This window comes from Poecilia mexicana, unplaced genomic scaffold (assembly GCF_051168715.1).
Source record: "Poecilia mexicana isolate PSO_F unplaced genomic scaffold, ASM5116871v1 scaffold_21, whole genome shotgun sequence".
Taxonomy (NCBI): domain Eukaryota; kingdom Metazoa; phylum Chordata; class Actinopteri; order Cyprinodontiformes; family Poeciliidae; genus Poecilia; species Poecilia mexicana.
Window position 1 is genome coordinate 2,949,843 of NW_028263390.1, and position 13,434 is coordinate 2,963,276.

General features: G+C 38.6%; 1 protein-coding gene across 5 annotated transcripts in view; it reads right to left on the bottom strand.

Moving 5' to 3' along the window:
* The window catches only part of enah (ENAH actin regulator), a 128,225-nt gene extending 116,608 nt beyond the window's left edge, over positions 1 to 11,617 (bottom strand). For 3 of the 5 annotated variants that reach the window (XM_088002200.1, XM_088002198.1, XM_088002199.1), the window contains exon 1: positions 11,207 to 11,616. In XM_088002200.1, coding sequence (XP_087858326.1) covers positions 11,207 to 11,211 — 5 coding nt within the window. In that variant the 5' untranslated portion in view covers positions 11,212 to 11,616. Of the gene's footprint in view, positions 1 to 11,206 lie in introns of all 5 variants that reach the window. The other 2 variants (XM_088002197.1, XM_088002196.1) reach the window with 2 other exon arrangements.
* Between the last annotated feature and the right edge of the window lie 1,817 nt (positions 11,618 to 13,434).

The window sequence follows — 13,434 nt, forward strand, 5'->3', positions numbered from 1 at the left end:
TACAAAAATAATGTTTAACTGCAGCCCAAGTGAAGATGCTGGTGTCTTACAGTCATGTTGTCAATTATGTGATTAAAAGTGATGAACCACTCTCCCAGCAGCCAGGCCCCAGAACAGAACAGCTGTATTTCCTTTTCAGCATGTTCATCTTTATTTGAACTGAAAATATCAGTTAAAGGTCTGTCAGTTCACTTCACACATGTACCAAAGCATACACACTTACTTTTCTTCTGATCACATACAGACAGGAACCACGAGTGCAACGCAACATTCTGGAGGGCAACTTCAATAACTGACACCAAGACAAAACAGAGAGGACTCCCAGCTTCACTAATCTCTGCTTTTTAGGAACTTTAAGGTCTCCTGCAGCTACAGAGGACCAAACCAAAACCGTTATCTTACTGTTCAGTTCCTCATTTTCCTCTTGACTCAGCAAAAGCTGAGAGAAGACATCTGAAACGCTTCACTGTCCCGTTTGTTTTTCTCCTCTACCCTCATCTTTGTCACTCCTCAGTGCCTGCTGACCAGCACAGCTGAAATGGCATAAACAAAACCTCAGAGGAGGCCGAGGAGGAGAGTGAGGGGGAGATGAAGGTTTGGCAGGACACGGCACAGAAATGCACATTCATGAGCTGTCGTGGCTGATCAGGGTAGCGTGGCTTCCTGCTAGCAGATCTCACAGCTGAGCGCACTGTGGGCACGTAGCTGGTCAGAACACACACACACGCATAGCTTTGACTCCAACTGTCCCCAACGCTCAGGTGTCACCGATACTGTGGTAGGATGGGACGCTCTCATGTAGAGATCAACACACACTGTGTTTGTGTTTCAGCTTCTCTTTGGGAAACTGCTGGGAACAAAAACCTACACACAGTGGGGGACAAGTAAATCTCTAGAAACTCAGTGTGAGCTTTAAGTGGAGAGGTAAATGTTTCAGTGTAGCGATTTGATTCTGATTTTTCGATTCAGAAACTATTTTTCTACTCAAACAGTCCAGAGATTCTGTTTAAATTATGTGAGTGACTAGAGGAAAACACAGTGTTAGTAAATACATTTATTTATTCTATGAGGTTCCATACTTTATCAAATTCTATCAGTTTGTATTTAAATAAAAATAGAAGGATTATCATCACGTTGCGCCAGTAGCCACTGTACTGCACATTGTCTGCTGAAATCAGGCAAGATTACACAATTCTAACTATGTAAACTATTTACACTTAGGCTAATTAATTAAATTACAACTCGCCACCAGCACACACCACCTCTCTTCGCCCGGCACAACTCCCAAACGTGGCTTTGGGGCTTCTGTAGTTGTCAGAGGTTTTATTTTTAGAACAGCATCTCTGTACCTCACACTACCTCTGGTTCATCCTGCTGCACTTTTGATTTCTGATGGATAGTTTACCACCTGCCTGAAAGGCTGCAGATACATATCCATTTGTGACCAAAATATGAAGAAATGATTTCATTTTATTTGTCCTTTGCAAGCTGAATATGAATATTGTTGTTTTTTTTTTTGTTTTTTTTTTATGAAAACTTACATTTGAAGAAAACCCTGTTCCAGTGCCCTTGTTCCACATGAGACAAACATAAATATGTTTGTCTTATTTGGAGGGTCTCGACATATCTCACTGATCTTTCCATTAACAACATGCTTTAAAATTACTAGTCAGTAATGTCTGGCTACTGAAGCTTGGGTCATTTATTTTCATCATTTATCTGCTCACCTGTATGTAATGCATATGGATTATTAATGGGTCACTAATGCTAATGTCAATTTGGTAGCATAACTTATTTTATGACGCTGGGACAAACAGTTGTAGGACCCCAACAACACGCTAGCTAAAACAATATAAAGGCGGGTAACCATGGCAACCAGTGAGAGATTAAACACTCTCCCAGTATTTCAGGAGTCAAGTTGTGCATGCATCTGCTGTGTAATCCCTCTATAGGTTTGAGCATAAAATTCAATAACTTAAATTACCAGTATGAGGTTAGTTTAGCTGCTTGGCTTATTCTTAAATAAAAAAAATAATCAAATAATTATTCGACAAAACTTAAACAGACTAAATGGATTTTTGAGCATTTTAAATCAATTTAGAATTTGCAGGACTAGGATAGTGATTCTCTATGGATTTTTTATGTTCCTCTGGTTTTCAGTTGGATATGAGAAAGACTGAGAAGGTCCACAGCAGAGGACTGGAGAGAAACACAGGGAAGCATTTAGAGACGGCTTCACAAATAAACTCTGATTACTTTTTAAGCTAGGTGTTAAAAACTGTTTATTTCACTCTATATTAAGACTGAAGAAAGCTTTCAGTGCTTGGATCAGAAACACAAAGGGTTCATTGGTTCATCTGGACATTACAGTTCAATAAACCACAGTGTGATTTAAAGAACTTATGCTGCAGTAGCACATATGGATAATACCATCACTGCTGGTCACCCTGTAAAATCCAACGTAGTTAAAAAAAAAAAAAAAAGAAAGGTCCTTGTCTTGTTAAACTGCTGAGGAATTCTAAATAAAGCAAATAGTGTTGTTGGTCAGAGCTACCAGCACCACAGCACATAAATGTTTTAAACGGAGACATTTCCAAACCCCGGCAATTTCAGAAATACCACTCTGACGTTTAAAATCATTTCAATAAAATACCAGAGAATGACCAGAATAACTAGAATATTCTCCAGCTGCTTAGACCAATGCAGCATTGCTCCTCCCCCACTTGTTGTTGCACACTGGATCCCACCTGGCTGAAACCATCCTGCTACACTTTCTGCTTGGCTACAAGAAACAAATTAGGCTTTTTGGAAATATTTCCAAGTCACAAAACCCATAAAGGTCATATTGTGAGAATCTTAAACTGTGCCACCGATTCATATGAGTTTTCAAAGTGACCAAAAGTTCCATAAACAGCAATACAGAGATGGCAGGGATGTATAAGACCATCGTGTGGGAACAGCTCACTCTTGTCGCAAGCAGTGGTTTCCCACAATTCCACCTCTCCATGCAAAGCCAGTGATGTCAGTGACAGCAGCCTGCCAAACCCACAGAACATAGACAACGCCTCACAGGTTAAACACACACCTGCTCCGTCAAGCCCCCACACTGTGAAAATATTCAACTGTCTGCTTTCACCTGTCACATTGACTGCCACTATAGACTGATGGTGTTCAGGTTCAGTAAGCTCAACACACAAATAAAGAGTTTCTTAATACAAACTAACTGTTACTGGTGTGCTGTGGTGCTGCAAGGGTAAACACAACCCATATATTCACCAGTAACCACTGGACATGGGCACCGGACACAGCACCCCACCCTTGACAGCTCATCTTTATTAAATTAGGTTCCTGACAAAAGACAGTGACAAACAAAACTCAACCCACACGGCTTCTTTCATCAGCACTCTTCTGTGTACCAGAAAAAACAGAAAAATAAGGCACACTCTAAACAATTTTATTTTCTTAAGCATGTGTTCAAGTTAAGAGTGCCAAATATTTATGCTTGAAGTTCGTAATTTAAAGATTTGCAAGGAATTTCACTTTAATATTGTAGTTATAACAGATGGATTCAACAACAATGTAATTTTAGCAATAATATTAACGCAGCTGAAATTCAAACTTAATTTAATCTGCTTCATGTGATTTAAAGGCACATTTTAAAAAGCAGGAGCTCCTCTGGCATCCAAGATGAAAAACCTGCACAAGTCTTAGTGAGTTAAGGAGGCTTAAAGGGACAGCACTGTATGACTAGTATTCATTTCAAAGATTGTTTATTTCATACAACATTATTAGAAGCTCCACTAATAAATCAATCAATCCTTTTATTTACTCAAACTGTAATTTTTACTTCAACTATTTTTTGTACTTTGTTTTTGTGAAGTGCTGTTAAAAACATTCAGCATTAATAAATATAAAGAAATAAGATGGAGTAATAACAAAGAAACAGCATGCAGTAGTTACAAGGAGCTGTAAGCTTGTGTGTGAAAAGCTGTAGTGACATGTCAGAGGAATGTTACTGCTAATCTGATATCAACCTTCGGTTGATTTATTAAGCATACAAATTTATCATGCAATAGTGAGACGGTGGTTCAAAATCTCTACTAATTATTTAGCTGCTAAGCAAACTGAAAAGTTCAGTTTGTTGAAGAGGTAGAAGTTAAATGTGATTTCTGCGATTTCCCGTTCATGATAATCCAAAATGTCGTCCAACTAATGCTCCTAGTTTATGTTGACATACTGAGTCCATCATGTAATTTGTATTCTGAGCAGTGAACAAGTTCCAGGAGCTGCGACTTCGTTCCCCAATGCTGACAAATTGATGCCAGAAAGAGGATAGAGGGTAATAAGCAGGAGAGATGAGATAATGAAACGAGATTATTTGGACAAGTAAACAGTGGGAAGCAATTTGTTGCTCAATTTAGGAACAGGGACAAAAAAAATAGGTCGTTATTGGTTTTCCCCTTTCTCCCTCATTCAGTTAAAAATGCATCAATCTGAGACACATGATTCTGAATCTAACTGGAACAAAAGTCTAAATAATTTGGTGTAAGATAAAATATGTTTCTCCGGTTAAAAATAAAAAATATTATATTGACTATGATCTGATTTTAAAAATATGAACAGAAGTAGCAGCTCAAAATAAAACAAAAATATCAGTCAGGAAAGCTTGATTGGCCTATCCTGTTATGAGAGGATCCTTTAGCCAGATGGTTATAACTGCAGATCTTTAACATGTTACTGTGGAATATTGTCTCTGCTGCCCAGATATTGAGCTGTTAGCAGGTTATCAGACTACAACAGTCTTCAGTCAGAGGCCTCTTCAGTTGTTGCAATACTGACTGCTGCCTGAGATCCTTCCTTCCCACAGCATCACCATCCAAGATTCTTTGAAGATACTTGGATGATATGAATTACATTCAACATTTTATTTTTGAGCTAAATTTGAAAATAGTATTTTTCTTCAAATAAAATAAGCTTCCTTCCTGGTGGAAAGATGGCAACATATAATAGAAGAAATGAGCGAGATGAAGAGGGGAAGAACAATAGTGGAGTCAGCAAAAGAAGACAAATCACAACAAGAGGAGGTCACAGCTTTAGATTTTAGACATTCACTCACCAACAGCTACAATGCCAACCCAGACTAAATCTAACAGATCAATAAACTCTCTGCTATACTCGCTGCCTTCTGAGATACAACACAATGCACTGAACATGACATCTTTTTAATCCAAATATTGAAACTAAATCGGCTCTGCAGAACCAACAGCTCTGGAGGAAACTTGGATCAGGCCCCCAGCACTTAGTTGAGAAAATTAATATGAGAAAATTTACTGCTTTAATGGTACTTAGGGGAACTCCATAAAAATGGATCTTGCATCAGTAGTACATCATTTTTCCAGCAGGAGGGAACAGTTTCCTAGATCTGCTCCTCTGAGAAAAGCTTTCTGCCGTCCTGCATGAAAATCTGTTTTAATTAGCCCCAAATATAAGTCTAACACAAGACAAGTCTGCTGGTAAAGACTAAAACATGTAATTACCATAGTATGACTGAACATTGCTATGACTATCAATTATGATCAAATTAAATATGAATATATTAATGGGAGAGTATTATGCATTTTCCAGGCACATTCTGACATTTTATATTATATTCACACAACTGTAATCTTCTGCTGTTTTTAAAATGCTGTAAAAATCAAAACATAAAAGAAATTTGACTTTGCTTCATAGGTGTATCTGATGCTATAAAAATGGCCTCTGGTTCTTTAAGAACCTCCTACTCTTTCAGACCTTCTGCCCTCTTTAAAACGTGTAAATAAATGCACCATGCAGAGTACAGCTGCCCTGTCTCTGAGGTCATGACTACATACAGTGATTAAAGTATTAAGTAAAAACTGCTGCATATTTTAAGATACTTTTTAATCATCAGTTTTATGATGCCTCAAGTAAAATTCAACAATACAGCATGAAAACATTTAAAGTCTATTTCACCCATCCCATATTTACAGGATCCTGATATTGTCATGACAACTGTCATGTTATTTATAGTGCTGATTTTTCTGCTAACTACAGAAAAGGCTAAACATTTTTTATAAATTCTATTTAAAAGTAAAAAAAAATTATAAGAACAAAGACATGAGCTTACTTAAGACAGATAGTATCCAGACTAATATTATAGTAGCTTTCATAACTTAACCAGTGTTAAAGGAGTGTTATGACAGATTTCTGTTCAGTAAAAAAACAAAAACAAAACAACGATGACTGCAGTGTTTATCTTCTCAGTATAACTAAATTAAGCCAAATATGAAATTAGCCTCAGGCTGACCCTTCTAACATATCATTAATCAGATATTATGCTCTGATTGGCTGCTGTCCAGCTTTGGTTAACAAGGAAGTAGCAGAGGCGGTAGAAGGTGGGGGTCCAGTCCACATTAAGTTCTGAATAAAATGTTGCAGGCAGCATGCAGCTTGGCCTCAACTCCCATCACTCATCTGTGGCATGAAGCTGAAAGGGCTGAGAGGCGCAAGGCCTTTCAGCAATTGTCAAGATGTGTTACCTTGACACAGAACAGGCCAGCCGCTCTGACAGTGCTGCTTATCCAACAGCCAGAGATAAGCTGGCATCAGCGCTGCGTGTGCCCTGATACAATGCAGGGGAACAGAGTGACAGAGTTTAGATCTTCATGGTGTAGGAATCCACTCTGCCTGGTACCTCTGACCTCCTCAGATGAAGGTCTCAGCCATGCTTAGTCCAGTATTTAGTCCAGTACGGTTTCCAACTATTGGAAACCATGTTGTTCACTTACGCCACAGCAGGCTTTTCAATACCGTGACAACATTTTTGAGTGGAAGCTTCATTTGAATTAAGAGCAAAAGAAATGATTAACTAGCTCTTGACTACAATTTTTACCCCCCATAGAGCACGACTAATAAGTATTAATGTATGCATGTATAGCACAGTCATTGGGCTGTCCCTGAAGCTAATAACTAAACAGATAGTGTTAGCTTATGTCATCTGGGAGGTCTACACCTTTACTGTTGGCTGCTGAACACTGAAATGTTTTGGGAATAATGGAGACAAACATTAATGAAAGGTAGCCCCCAGTTAGGGAGCTGGGGGCTATAGACTTAAACTTATGTCTGTGTCACAGCAGTCATAGTTCCACAAACAAATCCATTCTCTAGAAAAACATATCTATTTGTAATATGCTTACCAAGTCACATAAAGAAGTGACTGCATCTAACAGTAACTGCATCTAATCATATTTTCAAACTTACTGAACAAAGAGGAAAAAAATAGTAAAACTAATAATCCCAACAATACAGACAGTTTTGAGGGTTTCTAAAAAACTAGAATTGCAATTTATCATGACTACAATAAATCTAAACTCCAATCATGAAAAGAATCTTATCACAATAAATGATGAACAATATAATAAATGGCCAAACTGTGCATCTCCATTGGTGCCGCACAGCAGCACCAATGGAGATGCAGCATGCAAAATGTCAACCAGGTACCACCATCTGTGCTCAATCACTTTGTTGTGCTGTTTACCTCTTACTTATGAACATAGCAAACTATGTCCATTTAAGAAAGAACAGTTGTGAAGTTCTCCAGTAACACAGAAGTGAGACAAGTGTGAAAGAAATAACTTCAGCATCTTCCCTTTTTAGCCTGGAAATGCAGCCATCAGGCTTTCCTTAACTACAGACTCTGTTTTCTCTGACATCTGAGCAGACAGGATCCAATTTCTTTTCCAAGGACCATAACAAATAAAATGTGCCTGAGGGTTCTTAATCTGACTTAATCCGAGTATTGAGTTCTGAGTTTTGATCAATTTCGGGTGAGGTTTTTTTTCCAAGTTATGGTTATTCGTGACTTTGTACAAAAAAAAAAAAAAAACGCATTCTAACATAACCAGTAGGAGACTAACTGCCCCAGTCTCCACTGAAGGTCAAGAGCAGAAGTCTATCATTTAAAAGACATTACAGCTCAAACTATGGTAAAACTGACAGCAAATGTGAACTATGCATAACTGCAAAGACTGGAAACGTATAAAAACACAGAGCACTCTGAGAGCACCTCAGAGCCTCAGAGTGGATTTTTTAGACCAGAAAAAAAATTCTAAAGTTGATACCTGCTTCCTGGCTATTGTCTGGGTTCAATTTCAAATTATGCAAGTTGTTCTTACCCTGACAAATGAAGTGTTACTGGAGAGCATTCATGTTATTACACTGATTCCTGGAAACAGTTCCTAACATGGAATTACACCTGGGTGGGTTGAATAACTAAGAGAAGAAAGGCTTTTAAAGTGCGATACATTTAGTGAAGGTTAAAGAAGTTTATAAGAAGACAGATGTTTCTGTGGTAACCAGTCTTTACTGGTCCCACACCAGTAAGAGTGACAGAATGTTTTTCAATAGAGCTAATGTGATGAAGCAGATGTGATGGCAGAGAAATATAAAATGCCCATTAGGCTAACTGGGGTTAGTCCCTATGTGTTCAACCATTTGGTACATACACGCATAAACATACACACACACGCACGCATACACACACACACACACGCATACACACACACACGCACGCATACACACACACACGCACGCATACACACACACACGCACGCATACACACACACACGCACGCATACACACGCACGCATACACACACACGCGCACGCTTACACACACACGCGCACGCTTACACACACACGCGCACGCTTACACACACACGCGCACGCTTACACACACACGCGCACGCTTACACACACACGCACACACATACACACACACAAGTGTCCCACATGAGTCAGTTCAGAGCAGCTGGTTCTGCCACTCGCTCACACACCTGTTACTCACTGCAGACACACACATTCATCCCATCATCCCATCTGGACACACATATCTTCATTTCAAATACAGCAGGAACAACCAGTTGTCCCAACAGTGAATCCTCACCACCACTGTCACTGCGCTGCTTCTGAGGGAAGATGTGATCCGAGATGCAAAACAGGCCAAAAGTAGCAAATGAAAGACTTACTGTAAACTATGAGGGAGAAAAGAAGGAAAAGAAACAACAAATGAAAAAAAAAAGTTAGTGGTTTCAGTCCAGGACATGGACACAACATCCAGCTCTAAAGAAAAAAAAAAAAAGCCATAGCAATTGTTTACCACAGTTTGGCCTACCAACAGATCCCAACATCTGGATTCAATTAAAGGCTTTTGTAAAGGGGGCCAGCCACAGCCACACTGCATGTCTCACTTCTTAGCACACACACTGCAAAATGGACAAAACACGAAACATAAACCAAGGCCACACACTTCTGTTGAAGCCATTTTGCCCTTGAAGCTTTGTCAGAGTAACATTACCACAGTTACAAGCAAATATGTGGCAAAAAAAACTCCTCCGCTCCAATAGCCAAGTCAACAGTACCAAGGAAAACCAAGGCTACGTTCCTGGGGGGAGGCAGCTTCACGCAAATGAACAATCCTCATCACTCTGACAGCTTCATGTATGATTCTGCAGCTCCACACAGACCATCTCACTGTAACATACAGTATGTGTGTCTTTAGCTCACAGGAAAAGAAAGACATTTGAGAATGAAATGGATTTATGGGAGAATACTCACAAATGAGAGAAAATAATGTTTCCAGAAACATACTCCAAGGGCAATGAAATGAAATTATCACAGACCACTCTTTTTTTTTTTACAGTTTTATTTTAAGTGGAGCTGATCTGGTTCAAAAATATTCTATGGCTCATGAAGGGACCACAGGCCTTTTAAAGTCCTTATCCAAAGCTTCATTAAATGCTGTTTTACTATGGAGCTCACAAGGTTTTGGTATTTTTCTATTATTCAAATTGTTTAGTAGCTTTACACCTGAAATATTGTATCTGGTTTAAACTTCACTCATGAATGGACCCAATTGCAGTCTTTTCAAAAATACAGTGATCAAACCTCTTAAAAAAAAATTTAAAAAAACTATATTCAATCCCTCAGACCACAGGTGGGGTTCCTCAAGGCTTTGTTCTCAGGCCTCTTATTTAATATAAACCTACCAGACATTGCAACAACTGTGCAGAAGACACATTTCTGAGTCACAACATAACTATGTGTATACAGTTTGAAGAAAACAGAATTTTACTGAGCTTATTATGGCAGATGAGCACTCAGGACTCAATGTAGTAAAACAAACAAACAAAAAAACATGTAAGAAACCTAGGTGTAACTATGACTAAAATAAATTTCAAGAGCTACATAAGGTCTTTCACTTATTCAGCAAGTTACCATATGTTGTATAATTCAGTGATACCTTTCCAATTAGACACTAGCTGATGTTTTTTTTCCCACTGGATAGAATCATGAAAGATTCAACAGCAACAAATCTTTAAAAATGTTAACTGCTTCTATTTGTATATCTTGTCTAGTTTTATAGGCGTTGGGAGAATACTAATAAAGCCTACCAGATGCTTCTATTTAAAAAGACTGTATATGCGTTAATTTAAATAATTGGAATATATGTCTGGACTTCATTAATATTCAGATCTTGTTCCCTTGTTCGGCTTTGTGTCCACCAGCATCGCCCCTGACTGAAACTTTGTTACTGAGCTGTGAGAACACCTTCAACATAAACAGCGTTTGTGTTCAGGGTAACAATTAGAATGTGTTAAAGGCTACATAATGCATGACGTCAAATAAGAGTCCTTATAAAGGTGCTTAGAAACGTGCGCGAGTCGTTCCTTTGCTGACAGAAGTCAGCTTTTTCCCGCGCGTGTATGTATGTGTGTAAATGAGAGATGGTCATAAGGTGGCATCAAATGACCGTCGGCCCATCAAAGATAATCCCTCTTTATGCAGAAGCAGATAGCGCGCGCCATTCCAAACCTTTGCACGTTCACAAATGCAGCACAAACTGACTCACGTTGAGCAGCGAGACTGTCGGTGGAGCAAAACTGCCGACACTCAGCCTGCAATAAAGCTGACGGAGCACGCTGTTTGTTCGCTACCAGCAGCTGAGGACAGCTGGTGTCCATTACAATTCACCACAAAATATTAAGCTAATGCTATATGTCAGCTGGAGTTTTCCTCGCGCTTCTCACTAAGCTGCTCCGCGAGGAATCTCATACTCTGACTTCTATTGCCCAAAGACTTCCATCCCCTTCATGTTTATTTCTTCAAGAAAACACAAAATAGTTTCTTACCTCATGGTGAAGGTGTTGTCAGGTCAAATTTTTCACAGAGTCCTGTGGCTGGACGACGGGAGGAGTTCTTTTGTAGTTTTAAAAAAAGGAAAAACGTAATTAACAAAACTTCGCCGCTACACTCGGTTCAAAGGAGACCAAATGAATGGGACTCCGAAGGCGTGAGAGGAGGGCTCACAGTTTAGAGGTTTGTCCAGTAAAAGTATATATAAAAATGAACATATAAAAAACAAAATTAGAATAAAAAACAAGAACAGTCTATTCCTACATGTTCTAGACTCCGCTGCTGGTGTTGAGTCAGATGGAAGTAAGTCAGAATCCCTAGCGTCTCCACGGCTTTTTGACGCACTTCAGTCGGAGTGATGTGGCGTTGTGCCGCTCGGTTATCTGACTGATGCCGCTGCCTACTGGCTGCAACACGTGATGCGTTCAAGAGCCACCTTTCAGCTGCTGCACACAAACAGTTTGTGGATAATAAAAATTAAATTTGGTATGTGAGTCTTTTCTTGCTCGAACTGCTGAAATGTTATTATTTAATTAGCTATATTAGATGCAAAAATAAATCCTGAATTTCTTTTTGCGCAAAACTAGAGGGAAAAGCAAATTTTGTGGAAACAGAACATCTGACTTCAATATAACATGTGCCCGTAATGTTTGGGGAATATGTAAAATATGGAAGTTTATCTAGTTACCCGAATCTGAGGCCCACTGTTTAAATTCTGTCATTTCTTAGGGGAATTGAATGCACCACTTGACGCCGCTTGTTGGACGTAGCACGTACAGGTTGCCACTGACAACCGTGTCAGATATCAGTGAGATGGGTCTAAATTTAATAATCACCACTGAATCCAGTTTAACAGGTTGTATGTGTTCATTTTCCAATGCATAACTGTAGTTTATTGGGTACTGATGACAGGGACTCAGGTGGTGACCCTCATTTTACTAATAGAAACAATTCATTTTTATTTTCGTTTTATTTTAGAGAACATCTTGTAGCTACACCCAGTGATACAAAGTTTCCTTCGTAGGTACCAACGTGTCTTGTCTTCTCATAGCTGTGGACATGTACATTGTATCATATTTGTACATCTGTATGATATTTAGATATATTATATGTACAACTTGCTCAGGCACTTCTGGATGCAAACTGCATTTCGTTGCCTGTACTTGGGACATGTGCAATGACAATAAAATTCTATCTATCTATCTATCTATCTATCTATCTATCTATCTATCTATCTATCTATCTATCTATCTATCTATCTATCTATCTATCTATCTATCTATCTATCTATCTATCTATCTATCTATCTATCTATCTATCTATCTATCTATCTATCTATCTATCTATCTATCTATCTATCTATCTATCTTGCTAATTTGACTGTATTTCTGAGCATATTTGTGTTTTGAAACAAACAAAGAACTTAAGATAAGCCATTATCTGTCTGATTCCATAGTAAACTTGAGGAAATTTCCAGTAACTCCACCCTAAGCTTAGTGGGAGACGCTGTCACACATCCAAGAGATGACATTCTGTCACAGGTGAGCAGGTGAGCACAAAATGCTGAACGACCAATAATGCACCTTGCAAAATTATTCCCACCGTTATACCATTTCATATTTTTTATTCATCAGCAAACCTGTTGGAAGCTGAAAAAGACTTGCAAAGATTTACCTTCCAGCAGGACAACCATCCTAACTGAACACCCAGAGCTAAAGTGGGATTGTTTAATCCTTAGATCAAAGCTAGCAATGAACTTGTGGCAGAAAATTGATGTTCGCAAACCCTCTCAATACAGTTCAACTGAACGTGAGCTATTTTTCAAATAAGAATAGGCAGAAAGCTCATAGAGATGTATTCCAAAATACTGTGATTGCAGCATAAGCTGGTTTTAGAAAGCAGTGACTCCCTAAGCCTGAATAAAAATGCATGCCATCCCGTTCAACATTTTGTGGCATAATTTGAACATATTCAAGGTGCATGAATACTTTTTCAAGGCACTGTGTGTTTGTTTGTGTGTGTGCACGCATGCGCATATGAATGCATATTTCATCATCTTTGTGATGAGTCCTTGAATGTTCATATATTCAATGGCTAATACAAACAAAATCTCAATGGAAAAACGATCTACATCAAACTATTTGTTTGCTATAAATTAGAAAAAATAATTATGAATAAATGCTTTCACATTGCTTGCTCAAAACTGGATGGAAATACAATTTCC